This window comes from Leuciscus leuciscus, assembly GCF_965113295.1.
Source record: "Leuciscus leuciscus genome assembly, chromosome: 3".
NCBI classification, from domain to species: Eukaryota; Metazoa; Chordata; class Actinopteri; order Cypriniformes; family Leuciscidae; genus Leuciscus; species Leuciscus leuciscus.
In genome coordinates this window covers 16,082,464-16,103,412 of record NC_138727.1, presented here as the reverse complement: position 1 = coordinate 16,103,412, position 20,949 = coordinate 16,082,464, and the positions used below count along the sequence as shown (strand labels likewise).

The following is a 20,949-nucleotide window of genomic DNA, read 5'->3' as shown; positions in this document are numbered from 1 at the left end:
AATAATAAGAAATGTTTCTTGAGCAACAAATCATCATATTAGAATGATTTCTGAAGGATCATGTGACACTGAAGACTGGAGTAATACTGCTGAAAATTCAGCTCTGTCATCACAGGAATAAATTACTTATTAAAATATATCAAATTAAAAACATTCATCAAACAAACAAACGGCAATATTTCTGTTCTTACTGTATTTCTGATCAAATAAATGCAGCCTCTAAATTCTTACAGACCACAAACCTTTGACCACTAGTCAATAAATCAAAGTTTTATAAGAAGAAATAATCAGAGTTTGATTTGTGAATAAATTAGACATCAAATAGAACTTTTTTCATCGTTTACTGATAAACGAGAGTCTGGGTGTTTTAATGGTGTTGATATTTAACCTCACAAATTGTACTTTAACTTTGTTGGCTTAATCATTTTAAATTATCTACTAAATGTATAACCATGGAATAATGAAAAACAAACCTAAAAATGTATATATTCACACCACATTACTAGATTCGGTAGATACTACATCAAATCACTTAAATCAAAAAAGGAGACAACAATCCCACTGTTCTGAATTCTTCATGGGAAATTCATTTTATATACGGACACAGTGATTTACTAGAACAGGGTCTTGGAAAGATGAAGATGTCATTTTCAGCGCAGCTATGGAAGTTTTAACAGCCTTGTTCTAAAATTGGATATTAAAACTACAAGCATGTTGAAATGCCTCTCCTGTTCTGACGGCCATATGGTCACACTGTCGGCCTGTTTGACAACTTTATAATGAACATTCTGGATCTTTCCACTGTGGTCTGACTACACTTGAAAAGACTAAGAAACATTCGCAAACAATTACACAGCTGGACATTGATTTTATGAAAGTGAGATTCTTGGATTTGGGGATTTTGGACATGTAAAATGGTTCTTCTGACAAAACAATATTGTACCATGTTAATATTTTTCATAGTTCATACATTCAGTTTATTTCACACTTTTTGAGTTCAGACAAAGGAAAGAGTCCAGAGAGAGAGCTCTGACTAGTCTTCCCTCAGTCCTACGGTTTCTTCAGACTTATGAGAGGAGGGCAGGGGAGAGAAAGGTGAAGGGAAGGATGAGAAACTGGGGCTGGAGGGGGAGAGTGGATGGATGGATGGATGGATGGGAGGAGGACAGGAGTGATGCCTCAGGGTGCAGGAGGGTGGGGCTCAGAGGGGGAAAGTGTACGACTGAAAATGATGAACTATGAACAGCGCCTGGAACACAGCCTCAGGACATTTAAACAACCGTCCGAAAACAGTAACTGTCCACACACACACACAGCGGATGGACACACACTCACACAGCGGATGGACACACACTCAAAAAATCCTAAACCAGTCATTTAAATGTCAAATATTAAATGTATATATAGATGTTATATATTATTAATTGTATAATAATAAAAAAAACAGGGAACATTTTAACATATGGAACAGGGAACATAAAATACATAAATTAAATTGATATGTAAATGAGAAATATCTACAGTTGTACCATTTTATTATTAATAATAATAATAATAATAAATATTATTAGTATTATTTACCTTAACATAACTATTATATATTATGATATTTAATATTAAATTATAATTACAATTAGTTATTTATTAGTTAATTAGTTATTAGAGATACACATATATACACACACATACATATATATTACATATATATATATATATATAAATAAATGTCCCTAAAGGCTGGTTTTGTCAAATTTGTCCTCAACTTACAGCCAAGTAAACACACCTAAATACATACGCAAATTACAAGGCGTTCACTGAAAAACAAAAAAAAAGCAGGTAAAGTCACAGGATCACACGAGCACTTCAGGGCAAAGCCAAACAGCAACCAAGATGCGCGACACAAACACACACAGACGCACACATCTGTCTAAACCCAGTCAGACAGGTCCATTAGTATGAAACATTAATGGGGTCGTACATCCGTGTTTGGGGGAGGCGGGCGGGTGAGGGGTTTTGAGAACAAAATCTGAACATGCGTGTGGACTTAACATGTTAGGAGAAGATTAGCAAAAACTTCTAACATACTTGGTGGTCTCACATTTTGACCTTATTCATTGTAGCAGAGCATAAAATAGTCCTTAGTGCCACACGATTATGAGAGAGCTCAACATCCTGCTTAAAATCTACAGCTCCAGGACCCGCCATCACATGCTCAACAAATACCAAGCCCTCTCTGCCTGGGGGCTGCACTATCTACAGGGAATAACCACTGCTATTGTGAAGGAGCTTGGCAAAGTGCTGAACACCCAGCCAATATATCCCTGTGATCTGAGGACAGTCAGCACTGCTGTGGATATATAGGGCTGGGAATCATGAGGGATTTACAGATTCTGGTTCTGATACCAATTCAGTTTAACAATTCTATGTCTGAGGTCAATTTATGTAAAAACTGCTTAATTCAAGCCAGCTAACTCAACTACGCCACTAAAAACGAACATATGATTGCACAATAGCTTATACTAGCACTGAACGATTTGGAGGATTTGACTTCTGATTTGAAACACCAAAATGAAAAACTCCAGGGCTGCGTCCGAAAGCTTAGGCAACTGGCTTGTTGCCTTATCAGGCAGTGACTTAGCAGGCAGCGTTTGCATTTACATAAAGGTACCTAACAAAACTGATTTAAGACATGCTTCTATGGCAGAGTAACGGTTTAATGATCTACCTTAAAGAGCGAGCTTGGGTGATAACCAAGCAAATATTGAATTACTATAATAGTAATTTCATGCTAGAAATTGCATCAAAAGTGGAAAACGTTGGTCAAAAACTTGCACAGAATTGGATATCAAAGGCAGCGAATAATACATAGCCTATATGCTGCCTTCAAAAAAAAAGAAATAATAGTAATCAGGAGACAGGAAGTGAAGCTTACTTGGAAAGCATCCTTCGAAGGCAGCATTTTTCAGCTTTCAGATGGAGCCCAAGTGTGCTACTTTGTAGCGATCAAATTTGGCCCAACATTTTGTGACCAAGTATTTTTATTTTAGTAAAAATTATATAATTTATTATGATAATTTTTAATTATTACAACTACTACTAAAAATATTAAACAAAATAAATCTCAAATCAACTCAATTTATTTAAAAAAAATGTTTAACTGGAGAAGCTTTGGCTCAGGAATATTATGGTCTGTGACAAGATACTTAAGGAAGGTTACCAATAAGTGTGATTGAAATAATATTCATAAGCCAAGCCTTTATCATTGTAGGGGTTGTACATCCAGAATTCCACAGATATCTTCTGGAGGACAGAATCCAAGTGATGTGGGATACATTTTTTTGTGGACTGATGTGAACAAATCATCATGACGAATAAAGCAAGCTAACACACACTGTGTGTTGCAGAGCATAGGGAGCTCTCTCTCTTGAATGACAACATTAACTATGGCATCAACTAATGCGACTACTGCAAATCAAGTGAATTATGCATTTTTCCACTACTTGATGGGAACAATTTATTTTTTTCTGTAGTGGTTTCTTAAAATACACAAAATAGACAAAAATAAAAGTAGTTGTTTTTTTTGTACAAAAAAGTTACATAAAATTCACGTGAAGGGTCCCTTCACAAGTTGGTACTGTACTTCTCAGTCTTAAGGTACTGATGTGTCCCTAGAGATTTTACCCAAGTGACTAACAGTACACTTAGAAATGTGGGGTTAAATGCCTTGCAGAAAGGCACAATGGTGGTTATTCAGGGACTGGTCTTGTGCGAAACTTCTCTTTAACCACTACACTAAATCTCTATCTGAATGCAATGTTTTTAGTCATAAAACTGCTACAATACAAATTCCATTGCTTAAAGATTTGCTTTCGTACTCCTACCGGTCCTGTACCAGCATTCCCGTACGGTAAATACCATTAGAACCATTCAAATTTTGGTTATTAGGTTTGATAAAATAATTTGTTGGATATACTGTCCGGTAAAAATATTAACGTACATGTTCGCAATTGGGTAGGGATGGGTCACAATGGACAGCTGACTAAACTACATTAATAAATTATATATTTTTAATTTTTAAATGAAATGATATTGTTATTATTGTTGTTGTTTTCAATAAGGTAAATAGTCAGCTGTCACTGTGGCAGTGTGACCCATCCCTACCTTTTAACAATACAAGTAAAAAATGCTTGGTTGTTTCAACCCATGTTTGGGTCAAATATGGACAAACCCAACCATTGGGTTACATTTTTTTTATTTTTTTTAATGGTTGGGTTTGTCCATATTTGACCAAAACATGGGTTGAAACAACCAAGCATTTTTTTTGAGAGTGTAGATTGAACATTTATATGCTCTCAAATAACAAAAGCATCTGGAGGGGAAATATGAAAGTTCTGAACTGCACTACTTTGCTAGGCACTGACATCACGAGATGCCATATTTTCCAACCTCCCGAAACAATCAGCAGGAGATTCCACATTCACACATGCCACAATGTGCTTCTGTTTCAGTGTAATACTTTAATATTTAATAGGCTGAGTCTATAGAGTCCTTGCGCTGGGTGACTGCTCTTCAAACGCTGGGACTTTATGAAAGTGCTCCGAATAAGCGGGTCCCCCTCATCTCCTCCTCCATCTCATTATTTTCCAGCCTTTCATTTCTCCTCCCTCTTTTCCTCCCTCTGACAGGCAAACCCATTTGAGGCCGCCTCCACATTCTACACCATGGCGAGCTTGTTTCTGCCTGTGCAGAGGCCTAGGAATGGACACACACACTCACACACACGTCTCAGTTTCAGCACTCTATATTCAGGACCTCCCAAGAGCCAACACGTCCCGTTCTGCTGTTCATATAGACGGCCAGCAGCGAGCACAAAGCTTTCAAAACGGCTCCACACACCCCAAAATATGCTTTGTTTAGTTCTGAACAGTCAGCACACACAGGATGAGATGCAGTTACCCACGGGCCCAAACACTCTTCTGTTCTGTGTGTGTGTGCGCTGTCTCTCTCTCTCACACATTTGTCAAAAACAGGAAACAGTAAGGGTTGTTGGCCTGGTTTCATTTCTGCCACTAAGCAAAAGCATTAAAGTTTTTTTTTTTTTATGGAGCAAAATCCTCTCAGAAATACAGACTACATTCCCTTAGTTTCATTCGGCCATAACTCAGTCTCTCGCTCGCACCAACACAGCCCCATCGGTCTTTTTCCACTCCCTTCATTTCGACAGCCATCCATTTCTAAGCCACTGTTCCCCTCTCTCCGTGTCCCACAGCTGGAGGTGAAATCATTAGTGCCCCCGCTCCCCCTTTCCATGCTTTCCTCTTTCTCTCTCTCGCTCTCACATCATCCCTTCTTCCTCTCCCGCCGCCCGCTCGCATTCCTCCCCCTCCCCCTTTCCCTCCCTCACAGGGCCGGGTCCGCCCCCAGAGGCCGTTGTGGCCAATCACAGAGCTTCAGTCAGCTAGCCCTCCTCCTCCCTTTGACTGTAAACACCGTGGAGTAAAACTGGGCAGGAACTGCCTTTTGTTTTTGCACCCTCTACCCTCCCTCTCGCTCTTGATTTTAAAAGGCCAGCAATGACAGAACATCACATTTCCCAACATGTACCTGAACAGTTCTTTGAATGAATGATTCAAATAGTTTCCGAGGATGGAAAACCACAAAAAACATTTTGTCTTGGTACAAAATAAGCCACACACAGTGACCCCAAAAAGTATTTGGACACTTACAGCTGAGATGTGTAATCGAAAATATTTTCTCGCATAATCACTTAAAATGCAGAGACTATTAGCAATCCAAGTTGATTTCCTCAAAAAGTGGTTCTGTGCCATCAAAACAATGTTCTGTTTTTTTTACTGTAGTTTATAAAATTGTTCATTGTTCATATTCATTCATAATATATCAATAATTATTTTTAGTAAACTACTTTTCAACAGTTTGGGCGGTCAGTAAGATATTTAAATGTTTTGAAAGTCGTCTCACAAATATCAATAAATACAGCACAAATATTCTATTTTAAAATATTCTAAAACGCAATTTACTCCTGTGATAGACAGGCTACATTTAATTTCTCCAGTCTTCAGTGTCACATGACCCTTCAGAATCATTTTAATATGCTGATTCGGTGTTCTAGAAACATTAATCAATGCTGAAAACAAATGTGCTGCTTCTTTGTAGAAACAGTGATCATTTTTTCTTCAAGATTCTTGTTTAACAGAACAGCATTTACAACCTTTTCTAACTTATATTATTAACTGCCACTTTATCAATTTAATACCTTCATGCTGAATAAAAGTCAATTTAAGAAATAAAATCTTACTGACCCCAAACTTTTGAAAGTTTATATGTAGAAATGAATGAGATCCAATAACTGACATTAAGTATATTTAATAAAACAATTCTAAACAAACATTTCATTCATTTTTTTTAAAATATTATTGGCAAACGTTTAAATGCACATTGTCATATTAACAGTTACCAGTAAGGAATTACGCTGATTTAAAATCTCATGAGCCTAAAGTACAACACAACAAAATAAGCTAGGAGGAGTATATGTTTGAATCACTAAAAAGAACTGACTCACAAGAGTCACTAGTTCAAGAATTAGACTACACCTGGTTTTGCACAACTTGCCTTAGTCTCTGCACATTAGTCAGGGTGGGAGAAAGTATTTTAACATTGAAAAAATAGCTTATATAAACAATGTTATACCACATAAAACTTCACAAAACCACAGTCATGGCATTTCATTTGTAGCACCTTGAGTAGTACTGCTAAACGCTCTGCAAAAGTCAATGTTAAAGGACAAGTTCAGTATTTTACACTTAAAGCCCGGTTTACAGATCGTATCTGATGAAATAGAACGGTTAAGATTAAAATTTGGACACATTGCTGCTGTCCCGAGAATTTTAGGTTTATTTCGCTTTTGTGGACCTATTTTGCCAAACGCGTCACACCCGTGATTCTTCCGTTGAGAGCTTGAATAATAGACACTCCAGCCCAGTTGGTGGCGATAATGCACCTTTGCCAATTGCAAGCAAACCACGGGCATTTCATTGAATACACAGAAGAAGCAGAAGAAGAAGCGGCGGAGTAATACCGTAAAGGTGCTGCGGTCTCACAGCACGTCCTATTAAATCAATGGAGTTGGACAAAACTACGATAAAACCTGTTGAATGCATCTTTTTCAGCGATTTTTGAGGGAACATATCAGTGAACACCCCCTGACCACTCGGTGAGTTTCACGTCTTTGTAAACGAAAGTTTAATGTGTTTTTAGTAGGGATGTCAATTTTCACAAATTCCCATGATCGATCGTCGTTTAAATTAACGCTCAATTAATCGATTAATCGTTAGCCTTAATACTGCGATATGCGTCTACTGCAGTGGCTATGACAGCATGACAGGGTCTGCAAATGCTGCTCAAAACGCTATGTTCCTCACCAAATCAATTAGAATGGTTTTAAATATAAATAAAGGGCTAGTAGGATTGTAAAATGTTTCGATGTGATTGATAATTAAATTAATTATTTAATAATCAAATATAACTACTAATACAACGTGTCACCAACGCCGCCTCATATGCGCTTAGAATGTGTGACTGTTGTGGACGCGCTCTTCCTGGAACAACTGCACGCGCTGAATGAATCTGCTACCGTTAAACTGGAGCACTTTGCTAGCACGTTATTTATCTAAAAGAAACACATCCTATATGAGATTAATCAGATATATTCAAAATAAACATAATAATACAAATTATATCTGCACAAAATGACGCAAATTCATGCACAAGTGAACTTGAACTAAGTTACGTGCCATTCATTCAGAACTACTCATGTTGTGGACGCGGTCTTCCTGGAGCAACGCGACACGGCAACTAAACCCAAATAATTTACGTTTTATTACAATATTGTTCTCTTTATAATGTTATGTAATATTACAGTCCCAATAGTCATTATTAGTCGTGCACTGCCGTTTGAGCTGCGCGCGCTGAAGCTGACGCTTTACTACAGAGTTAATTCTTAACCAAATGCATCCAATATGAGATAAATCAGATATAGATAGGCCTACAGAAAATAAACAGTATTACAACTTACATTTGCACAAAACAAAAGGCTGCGAATGCACACGCAAACTTACAGTCATGATGAAGGTGTAAAATGGTCCCAAACATAACTCCAGCGCGCTCGCTTTACATGTTTCGCGGTTGAGCAGCACGCACACGCATAAAGACCTGCTTAATCGATGATCGATAAGTTGTATCGATTAAATGTATTATCGACAATTAATCGATCGTCGATTAATCGTTGACATCCCTAGTTTTTAGGACGGAATCTTCCAGTGCATATAGACAACCATTGTGGGGGTGGGGGGTGGGGGGGAAGCGAAATAAACCAAAAATTCTCGGGACAGCAGGCATGTGTCCAAATTTAATCTTAACCGTTCTATTTCATCAGATACGATCTGTAAACAGGGCTTTAAGTGTAAAATACCAAACTTGTCCTTTAAACATGAAGAATTTGGCTGATTGTTAGTCTACGTTAGTAACCGGCTATAAGTAGTGATGTCTTACCTTGTCAGTGGCGTCTGCACATGCATGCTCTGAATGATAGTGGTATACTCCTCCCATTGCACCTAGAGACAGCACAAGAACAGTTAACTCAACAGCCAAGTGTATTGAAGCAGCTAAAACACTATAACCATGTGATGCAGCATAATTATTTACAGCTTGTATGCAATGTTTGGCAGTCAACAGTTTCAACAGGCCCAAAAACAGACTCTTGATCCAGCAGCTTTACAGGATATCAGCAGCATGTTGAGACATCTGGGCAATACTTTAATCTTGCCTGGTGTGTTATTACAATAAAAGTAATCACAATCACCATCATATAATCACATTCACACAACCCAAATTATCTCTATACCGTTTAATGCTGCAGTATAAGCTCCTGTAATACAGTTGTTGTTTTGTATCCTTTGTAAAGGATAAACCGTATTTACTTGGGTCAGTCTTGCTAATTAAACGATAAAGGTGCTCTAGAGGTTTTGACAGTAAAAGTCCGTCCATTGATGATGACAACATGTTATTGTAGTGATGGAGAGAGAGAGAACGAGAGAGAGAGAGAGAGAACGAGAGAGAGAGAGAACGAGAGAGAGAGAGAACGAGAGAGAGAGAGAGAACGAGAGAGAGAGAGAGAACGAGAGAGAGAGAGAGAACGAGAGAGAGAACGAGAGAGAGAGAGAGAGAGAGAGAGAGAGAGAGAGGAGAGAGAGAGAGAGAGAGAGAGAGAGAGAGGAGAGAGAGAGAGAGAGAGAGAGAGAGATGAGAGAGAGAGAGAGAGAGAGAGAGAGAGAGAGAGAGAGAGAACGAGAGAGAGAGAGAGAGAGAAGAGAGAGAGAGAGAGAGAGAGAGAGAGAGAGAGAGAGAGAGAGAGAGAGAGAGAGAGAGAGAGAGAGAGAGAGAGAGAGAGAGAGAGACGAGAGAGAGAGGAGAGAGAGAGACATTAATCCTAGATTATAGTATGGTGCTTTCATGACAATACATCCAAAGCCTTTTGTTTTCTTTGGGTCTTTGTTTTTGAGTTTCAAAATATAATTTTTTTTGCCCGTCTGTGTTTGTTTGCGTGTTTCCAGTGTCTCTGTGAACGTTTCATCAGACGAGCACAGGATTACCCTTGAACAATCCATAAAATAAAAAAAAACCTCTCTTCAAGGACAAGGACGCTTGTGTGTATGAGCGAGGAGTGTGTGAAGTGCCCACAAAAAAAGCTTTTTATTTGAACTCGTGCTTCTATTTTTTTTCTGTCACCATACGTTTTTTTTCAGTCTCTTTTCTCTCAATGACAGAGCGAGTGAGTGAAGCAAGGAGTGACTGACGACACTGAGATAACAGGGAGAGAGAGGAGCGAGAGAGAGAGATATATACATGGGTATGAGGAGGATATTGACACCATATCATGCAACTACTAGACAACCATCTCAAACAACCAATTAATCCATCCAAAGTGAGACTGTCTAGTTTATGAAGAGTTTCAATTTTGAGTGAAATTTTCAATTTTCAGTGGTGCACTAAAAGGAATGAATTAACTACTGAAAGGGTTTTAACGTCCTGACAGCATAATGTACACTTTAGTGTGATACAAGTCTCAAAACAACTGGAGGCAAGGTTTAAAAGTTCACTCTAAAAACCCATCCCCATTAAACATGGCAATCATGGCTGCTTATTTGTAAGATTCACAATCTAAATAATTTAATAAAAATAAGATAATAATAATAATAATAATAATAATAATAATAATGGATCTTAAATATGAATATAAAATCTTTAAAAAATGAGATATATATATATATATATATAAAACATTAATACATTGATTGTTTATATAGCATCTTTCCCCAAGGTCACATTTGCTACGGGAGACCCTAAAGGGACATGTGATTGGCAAATTAGATGGGAAGAAAAAAAAATTCAATGTTTTTGCTTTCGCCTGCGAAAACTTTGCCGCAAAAACATGCGTGTTCCCTCGAGAAACTTAAAGTTTCTCGGAGGAACGCAAAACATTTGCAAAAGAACGCAAAAGCATTGACAATTTTTCATTCCATCTCATATTTTCTTCCATTACAATGTCCCTTTAGGGGCTTCGTACATTATTACAGATTAATAATAGTAATAATAATAGTAATAATAAAACGCATCAAGAAAATCTGAAAACATTCTTAAGGGTGTTTTGAAATAACGCAAAGGATATAACGTAAATCTGGTTGTCACTGCCATAATCTAACTTGGTGTATAAAAAAAAAAAAATTCTTTAAAAAAATTTTTTATGCACTCAGATGAGGAGTGAGACCTCACATTTAGCCTCAGTGTGAACATAGGCTGTGTGTGCCTGAATGTTACTAATTAAACCATCATTAGTCTACCAGACAGACGAGTCTCATCAACTAGAGATGTCTTTGCACTAAAAGGTATTTTCATGCTGACAGACACATAATTAAGTATCTGACAGACTAACAAATTTCTTGCAGAGTAATGATGATTTCAGTTTCTCAATATTTAAAGACCTCTGTAGTCATGCCAGCCGTTGCCATGGACAACTAAAATACCGTATCTAAAAAAAAAACCAAAAATGTGTTTATTTCAATGCAAAGCAATAAATTGTGCGCCATTTACAAAGTTTGTAGCACGGCATCTCACTGCTCCAGCTGGTTTCATTTTTTGTGACAATTTTTGTAAATAAATCATTTATTTATCATATAAGCATCTAATGATTTTTTGCAAATATAGTTCAAATAAATCTCAATATTTTGCACTGGCCAGTCAAAATTAAGTCCCCAATACAAAAGGTCACTAAATAAAACTGGACAGATAATAACCGTTTCAGTCAGAATCATTCATAACTTGCTTCTGAAGTCTGACTGCGCTGTTTGTGTGTAACGTTTCCCTGTGGTTGTTCCTCTTCAACATTGACACATTTTCAGTCCACAGTAGCAGGACAAACTCATCGATGACACGTTGTGAAGGATACAAGGGGTACATGATGTACGAGGCTGCACCAAATGACCAGTACACCCACTTTTGCGATGATAATGAAGGGAAACGCAAGAAGGGGGAAGGAGGGAAGAGGAAGAGAAAGAGGCCCACAAAGGGAAAGAACAAGAATACAATTTTAACTGAACTGCAAGCAAGACACTCTGCAGAAGATAGAGGGACACAGACTGGGACAGAGCCAATTGTTCATTTTTAAAAGGACATATCAATAGAGGGAGCAACAAACATTATACACCTCGACTAATACGCAATAATGCAGCACTGTACCAATACAATCATCGTGCATTTGGCCCAAATTTAATCGCAATCATTATACTGATGCACCCTGATGCACTTGAATCATGTTATGTGAGGTAGATCCAACTATATGAGGTAGTTGGTGGTGAGAGCCATAAAGTGAATACTAAATTATAATTTAATACAATTATTACATATTTACATAAATATATTGCTGATTTGGTGCTCAAGAAACATTCTTATCAATGTTGAACATTTTCATGCTACTTAATATTTGTGTGAGAAACAGTGCAATTTTTCAGGATTTTTGATCAATAAAAAGTTAAATTGTCTTTAATTTTTTTCACATTTTTTGTTTTGTTTTAAATCGACAGCTACAATGCATGCTAGACGAGGGTAAATTTACCACTGAAGCCGTGACAAACGTCGTCTTTATTTTGATGGTCTCAGTTCGGATTGTGCCGTCATTGTCGTCTGCGAGGCTCAGATGATCATGCAGTTCAACTTAATCAGCAGACGGCCAGTAACTTGATGCAACTGCAACATGGTTTATTTATTTGTCAAAGCCAATTTTTACCTGCATCTGGTGCACACAGATCGTTCATTCTGGACCTCATTTCGAGAGAGATCCTGGTGTCATTGTGGGGGAAGGGGCACACAAGAGGTGTCCTGAGTAATGTTATGGAAGGAAAGAGATCCAGGGAAAATGAAGAGGGAGAGAGGGAGGGAGAGCGAGATACAGGGACTGAGGCTTCCCCCTCTTGACTACTATCGATTTTCTCTCTGAGCTCCAGAGTGCATCAGCTTTATCTGTCCATTCCTGCTCCTCCTTTCCCCTCCTGAGCCCATCTATCCATTGTTGGCTTCTACTGTCAACACGATTCCTTGCTCCTCTCTCACCCCCTGAACACTACAAAAACAGGCATATCTCCAACCTCTATTGAGCAGTGACATTACTCTCCAGAAAACATTGACATTCATGAAGTTCCTCTGCTGAAGCACTTTGCATAAGAAATTTAAAAAGGGCACAAACAGACCAAGGAAGAGAGAGAGAGAGAGAGATGAGAGAGAGAGAGAGAGAGAGAGAGAGAGAGAGAGGAGAGAGAGAGAGAGAGAGATGAGAGAGAGAGAGAGAGAGAGAGAGAGAGAGAGAGAGAGAGAAGAGAGAGAGAGAGAGAGAGAGATGAGAGAGAGAGAGAGGAGAGAGAGAGAGATGAGAGAGAGAGAGAGAGAGAGAGAGAGAGATGAGAGAGAGAGATGCATTCATCAACTAACAGCCAGTAATGTTGCCTTTGCTTATTCTAATTCAATAAAAAAATTTACATTGCACTGGTGTAATAACATTGTTATTTTTAGTAATATGTATATACTATAGTTTAAATATATCCTAGTTCTTTCTTTAAATGTTATATCACTACTGATGTTTAATTATTTATTTATTTTTGGAAGAAATAAAAATACCATGGAAGTCAATGTTTTATATCACTTTATTTCAGCTTTATTTCAAGAAACAAATGTTTTAATATTCTTTAATAATTTTTGATCAAGATTTAATTATTTGAAATTATGATGTTTAATTATTAGTACTTAATTATTTGAAATTATGATGTTTAATTATTAGTACTTAATTCTTCTTCTCATTATTGTTTTATTATTATTGGGAGGAAAGGGACAGATGGAGATGCAGTTTGTCTTTTAAAACCCAACAGCCAAAAGAAAAAAAGAGGAGGAAGGAAGGTCAGAGTTGGAAAAGTTGAGCCAACAGAGAGAGCGAGAGAGAGCGAGTGAGAGAGGGAGGAAGTAAAAGGAGTTTAAATGAGCGAGTTCAAGAGTGCGACAGAACATGAGTGAGAGAGAGAAAGATTTGGCTAATGTTTCTCAGCTTGGTTCAGCTTTCCCTCTCACCCCTCTCAGTTCTCCAACACACAAAGAAAGGGACGCCAGAAAGACGCACACATCCACTCCCTCTCTTTCTCTCACTCTTAACATGTAGTCTACCTCTCTCAACAAATCTTCCACAGCCCACTCAAACACGCTTTGCTTTGGTCTGTCTTTTCCCAGTCTTTCTCTTCTTCAGACATGCATAGAGATGGCTCAAGCTTGCCCGACAGAGACAAAACATCCCAATCTGTTCCCCTGCACCGAGCCTCTCGGTTAACCTGGGAAAAGATAGCATCTAGCAAATTTAACTCTTTGGCCGGCTTAAATCCCATTTACAGTAATAGGCTCTACAGAGTGACGCTGAGTCTGGGCTGGGACTAAAGTGGAGTCTTGGTGAAGACTGACGTCAGATGTGAGATTTACAAATAGACGAGAGGGCAATGCGGTTTGAGGGAAGCCACACTTATGCTTTGGTCTCCAACAAACACAAAGACCCGAGCACAGGATGGAGCTCCTATAAAGACAGACACTGGAATGGTGTCCCACACTGGGCAAGTCGAACATGGAGTCAAGTCCTGATTTGCACCCATTCAGTAATAACAATGGATCAAGAGTCTGGATTGACTTTATTTACAGACAATTGACACAGAAACTATGCAAAGAAAAGTAAATTGGGTGCACATATACATATATACGACCATAAGAATATGCTGCATCATTGGCAAACTTCAGTTAAGTCCAGTCTGATCAGTTTATGACTACGCTGAATTTTGCTCGTTTCAAATCAAGCAAATGTTTACTTTATTTGGTGTATTTTCTTCAATTTTTTTTCCTTATTTCAGTCCTTTTGTAAGTGACAATATTTTTTAATTGAGTCCACTTTAAGTAAATGTAAAAAACGCAAAGTTCTTTAAGAGACACTTCACAGAAAAATGTTGGCAGTCGTAAAAAGAAAAAGTCGTAATTAAGTTTGTGACCATTTTAACCCACTCTCTGACTCTCACAATTAAACAAGCCATTGCTGTACCTTTAACATCTATATGAAAATGAGTTATTGGGCAACCAGTGCATACTGCTGTAATTCATGCTGAACTTGCTCAATAATAGTTGCTGAATGTGCCTTGATGTTAAAGCTGCAGTCTGTAGTTTTACCTCTTTGTCGCCGTATCTGCTCGAAATCTGCAATTGCAGTTATTCGTGGAATAATCAACTTTACATGGGTTGTGCCTAGACACGACACAGTGTGGATGAATCCAATGTTTTGAGGATAATGTGTGGCTGTCAGTCACCGCGCCGGTGTGGATACTGTCATTCACAATCACAGATTCTACTTTTTGAAAGTATGACCAACATAAGAATTTTCACCGGAAAATGTCGTCTGAACAAGTAAGTAACATCCACTTCTGTTCTGACCAACTAACAAAAAAAAAAAAAAGTATTGCAGTAAATCGCGCTGATTAAATCTAACGATCGCTTATATCACGTCAAACCATGCATTTGCAGTCTCTTTTTTTCTGTAGCCACTCCGAAGTCTTTTGCATTTTACAATGGGTGAATCTCCAGTTGTCACTGGTGATTGTCGTTTGAACCTTTCTGGATCCGCCATCAAATTGATAAGTTTAATTATATCAAGTGCTGCGAGAAGAGACTATAAATCTCCACCTCCAACATCCCCACACGCAATATAGCCTACTAGCCGAGACACCTTCTTTATGTGTACAGATCTGACGTAATGACGCAAAGACATGCTCGAATTTCCCACGGAAATACACCAGTACTACTGGAATTAAAAACATTACAAGCTTATCGTTTTGAATCGAGCTAAGGCAAGCAGATAGTTTTGAACACTGGCTGGTTATGTACTTGCTCACATTTATGTTGGATAATTTTTAACCCAAAAAAGTTACAGAATACAGCTTTAATATGCTCATGGTTGAGACAATGATGACTTGATGACCCATTTCTGCAGTTAATGTTAGGAAAACCATCTTGGTGGATTAGAGTGGGAGCTTATGCATAGTTCAAACTTATTTCAAAATAGCAAGGGAAATACCATTCAGAAACAATTTGATCAAAAGAATTGTGAACAGAATCATTAAGTAAAGTCAATATTCATATTTCTAGCATTGCGGACTATAGGTTTGCTGACAGGCTTGTCGGTCGATACTCGCGTCCAGATACAAAGTGGCGAGTAGAGTCTTCAAAACGGAACTGTTGAAGAGGTTGCCTGGAGACGGACAAAAGCAGCCAAAACAAACAGACTCTTTTGTTATGAAAATGGTGTGAGAGTAAGTTTTTCAGAGAGTAAGAGAGCTATACTGCCCTGAACACCACATACATGGATGGATTCAGTCATTCATCGTTCCCTACTCATGGTTTCCCTCATATCCATCAGACAACACATGAGATAAGGAAAAAACACAACTCCTGTCTATCTGTAGCTCAGAGCCTGAGACACTACTGATTGCATGAACAGACAGAAGTAGGCTATTAATACTAGAGACTGTACTATCTATATATCTATATCTATGGTCTACAAAAATGTCATTTTACTTTGACTATAATATGCAAAATTATAAAAACATCAAACTGTAAAAACATTAAAGTAACAGAGCAAATCTTAAACCAATTATCCAATATTTTGAAATATATTTCTAGCAAAAAACAAACAAAAAACTTCACAGGATTTTTAACAAGCACTTTTCTTGTACTAAAAGCATTAATCAATTGTTAATGTCTTGTGTTACTTTTTTTCTCACCTCATCTCAAAAATAGTTTATTACTTTGCTTTCTATAAAACTTTTATCACACAAAAGTTAACACATTTTTATTAAAATGTTATTTTATTAGGCAAATGCAATAACTAGGCTATAGCCCCTGACACGTCAAAATTCATATTCCTTGTCATGTTGGTACACTAACGTATTTTCACGCATCTGGAACCCTGTATTGATCAATCACCATTTAGTACCAGTTTTATAACATCTAGTTGAGTTTAGACTTCAAGAAAATAAGTGAATGCTCTCACATACAAAATGCTTGGCTTTCTGACAGCTGGCTGTCTGTACGACATGAATCCAGCCAAAATTCCAGCTGAATTCACACCCTTATTTCACTGGAGTGATGAAACAAGCTTCTTACTGCTGTGGTGAGGACAGTGTATGTACACATATATATAGAGAGAGAGTCACACACATCATCATAAAGGCTAATATCATAAATTACAGTCTAAAAGGGGCTTATAATATTCAATCATGTAATTTACTTCAACCGCAAACCCATCCTCTCCCTCGTTCCACCTTCATCCTTTTCTCTTTCAACACACCTGGCACCTGTAAGCACTTCTGAGCATCTGTTCTGCTTTTTTGTCCGCGCTCACTTCTCTCTGAAGATGGTGCCAGGTCAGTGCAGTAGAGGAGAGGAGAAAACCTCCAGCCTTCCTTTTAACACTCGTCCCTGTTCCTCTGTTCCTGGGCTGAAAGGAAACGGCCGTGCTTTCTGAATGGTTTATTGAGAGGTAGGGATGAGGACTTGTGCTAATGCTCAAACTGCACTACTAGTTTAAATAATGATCAGGAGCGTAGTCCAATTAAAACAGCTTACTGACACTACAAAGCCCAGCGCTCATCTCCCGGGCTGCACCTTGCCTGCTGAACAGCCAGCCTCGCGAATGTGTGCGCGCGCACGACGCAGATCTACTCAAGGTGAAAACTGAAGAGTCCTTCAGGGACACCGGCTTGATTTTGAGCCCTCAGCAACAGTTGTCTTCATGTTAAGTGGAGTTCTGCAATGTTCTGATTTGGGCCCAAGTGTCTCATAGAGCTGAGTGCGCTAAAATAGAGCCGTTGTTCTACTACAGATCGGACCACAAGACTAAAACCGGGAATGGACTCACAAAACAACCCACACTATCTCTGGGGACCAGCTGGGCCCTCATAATACAAGCTTGGTCGGCCCTAAATGAGAGTCATGAAGCCTGATAAACAAAGCACGGCCATCTTAAGTGTGTCCTTTGAATTCGCAGGAGTTGAGACACTATAAGATTATGTCTAGCTCTAAAACACCGACAGTCTCCAACTTCACAGACCTACTGGCAGATTCTCACAACCAATAGTAACAGTTCAAGTAAACCACAGCCAAAAGGATAGCAAATAAAATTAAATAAGTTCAGGCCTTCCCGCTTAGCTCACTCCAGCACTGGAAAGCTTTGCTAATATTAATGCGGATCCTAAAGCTCTTTCCTGATCATAACCCTTAATTTACCAGTGATATTCTTATGAGCTTTTCTCTTTTGTAATGTCTCTCAGCAATCTCTTTCTACAGCCTTTCTTCAAATCTGGCTCGTTCTCTCTCCTCCACCTAATGTTGATTGGCTACACGTTTGTTGTTGTGTCTGGTTGTGTCAGTACGACCAACAGCATTTTTCGATTATTGCCTACCCTACCTTTCAGGGTATTTTCACACAAGTTAATTTGGAGCATTTGATTCAAAATCTTTTTACTTGCATTTTCTTTTTGTTTGTCATGTTCTATGTAGGCCTATACATGAATCAATTGCACTCCGATCTGAATTAAAACAACCAGAACGAGACAGCCTTGAAGGCTGAAATATGAGGTTGAAATATGTTGATAAGCGATAGGCATTTTAAAAAGTTGATGGACATTTGGAGACTAAATCTGTGGGGCAGCAGTTTCACAGTGAGATAGTCCCTGTTTTGAAAGAGCACTGAAAGGAAAGAAAACGCCCTAATTCACCAATTATGTTTTTTGACAGATTAATTTACCTACCTGTTTGAAAAGATTGAGTCAAATGCTGAGTTATGACTCAAACGTCACATCACACTTTCCCACCCTTTTGAATAATTCACAAAATACTTATGTTCAAGCTGTACATGTGAATACACAACGCTGACCAACAACAGAAAGCTGCTTAATTTGAAAGTGACTTCTGTGTGCTTCATACATCTCGTCGCTATGCTAGTTTTTTTTCCTTCTCACAATTTTGCCAAAATCTTGCTATTGTGACCACACTAAGAGAAAAAGTGGTTCTTTCACTAAAACTGTTCACTAAACTGGAACTGTTCACTAAAACGGCTATTTTGGGGAACCCAAAATGATGGTTCTATGGCATCGCTTAACATTTGAAAATAGGAAACACTAATCTTTGATTGGAAGAGGTAGAAAGAACAGCTTTAGGGTTTTCATGACAACGATATACTAAAATTACATTTGCATTTTTTCACATAGAGACAATAACATTGTCAAAATGATCCCTGTTCACACGGATCCGTGAAAAAGATTAAAAACGCTGTATTATGCATGCCAGGCCAGTAGTTGGTTTAAATCACTAATTCGAAAGTAAAATGCGCACGGCTGCTCGAATTAGCGCCAATTTAGATGTGGTAATTGCTTGAATGGTGGGATCATTATTTGTGTATTCTTAATGAAAAACTAAATAAAACCGTACAATGACAAACTCGCTTAAATAGGCGCTTTTACATTTCGCTTTGAAACCAAATCTTCTGCCATTGTCTTGTCAGTCAAGAGTGAGCCGAAATGGGCGAAGTGAGGTGAAATCTGACTCTTGCTGCGACACTCATTGGGCTCACGCTCCATCGAGCATTCTCTAACTGAACGAAATTATTTTTATTACTATTAAAAAAAATCTAAACGACTGGGTGGAGGGCGGTGCGCAAATGAACACCGACAACAAACTATCGCAGCAAGCCTAGCATGCGCATATTCGCATAACGCCACCGTTTTCACAATTACCAAAATTGTCATTTACCATGGAGATGAAAACGTTGTCGTTTTCAAAAACGTGCACTTTGAAACCCGTTTTCCAAAGTTTGCGCTTTCAGGCCCCTCAAAACGCCGTTGTCATGTAAATGAACAGCCAAAACGCAAAAAGATTACCGTTTGAAAACGGTGTCGTGTAAATGGCCCCTTAGATCCTTAATCCGTTTGATCACCTCGAACACATTCTCTGAATTTCTGTTAAGAGTCAGCAGAACTGAGCTCGGTCTCTGGACCGGCCCCAGGGGGGATTCTACACCCTTCAAATGATCTTGAACTGTCCACATGTACACACACGAGTGCATTCTCAAACACAGACACTCAAGAGCACACAAGCCAACTAAAAATCCGTTTCTCTATTGATTTTATGGGACCTGATAGCCCCTTTTCTCCCTCTCTGCTCAGCGCTGAGGATAATACCAAACACCTACAGCAGAAAAAGCCTCAGGAGGTCTAACATGGTTCCTCCTTCCATGCATACATGTGCATTTACAGGCAAATAGGAGTTCGATGAGAGGATGAAATATGCAGGAGGGTAAATGGACAGGGAAAGTCAGTGTGAGAAAATGAAAGGGGGAATCGGGTGGACAAAAGAGATAAAGGGATGAGGAATGAGAGCGGGAGAGGCAAAGAGAGAGAGGGCGCTTCTGTATTGAGAGCAGATGGTGTTGAACTCAGGGGATTTCAGTGTGCCGAGCTTCTCTCATTATCAAAGCGGCCTATCTGATCTCAGTCAATATCACACACACACACACATACACTAACACACACACAGCTACTGTATATCCAACTTGTCAATATCAAATATACACTCTAAGGTAAAGTACCTCTGATTAACCATCCAGTTAATATCACATGCTCACCCCGAGATGCATTTAAATATCAGGAGGACAAATCATAGGACAGAAAAAGAGCGAAGTCTTGCTTAATGACAAATGGCCCCAAACAAAGCTTAGACACACATGTGCTAGACTAGTTGGTACAGTGGCGGCAGCAGGCAGGCAAAGCAGGTAGCTTGACGCTCACTCCATCAGACAGGTATTTCCAGTCTGGGCTTTTTAGTAAAGTGTGTGCAGTGCAGCTCAGCCACAAAAAGCAACTGCCAGTAGGCAAACACACCTGAGCTTAAAGCGCAACACCTGAGATAGCCTACTACAATCCACCCCCTCTGCACGTGCATGCATAGTGGCCATGAGTTCTTTTTTTTTTATATATATTTTTTTTTTTGCTCAGGCTGTCTCGTAACAGTATACGAGCGGTGGCTACATTAACTCTAGGTGCATGAACATGTGCATTTGCTCCCACCAGCTTGTTGTCCAAGGAAGTGCTGTGGCAGATTAAGCCCATCATGTAGCAGGAAATAAGGATGCCAGAGGCTTGAACACTTTATATTTTGGAATTTCCATTCGGCTATACAGAAATCGTAAAGCAACGTGATGCCGTTGGACAAACGGGGCAATCAGGTCAATTATTAACTTAATCCCTAAAGTCA

The 20,949-nt window shown here is 38.7% G+C and overlaps 1 protein-coding gene across 2 annotated transcripts in view; it reads right to left on the bottom strand.

Annotated features, from left to right (window-relative positions):
• Window positions 1–20,949, bottom strand: part of rnf38 (ring finger protein 38) — a 36,727-nt gene that overhangs the window by 11,702 nt on the left and 4,076 nt on the right. For both annotated transcript variants that reach the window (XM_082164425.1, XM_082164426.1), the window contains exon 3: window positions 8,569–8,630. In XM_082164425.1, the coding sequence (XP_082020551.1) occupies window positions 8,569–8,630 (62 nt within the window). The remainder of the gene's footprint in view (window positions 1–8,568; window positions 8,631–20,949) is intronic.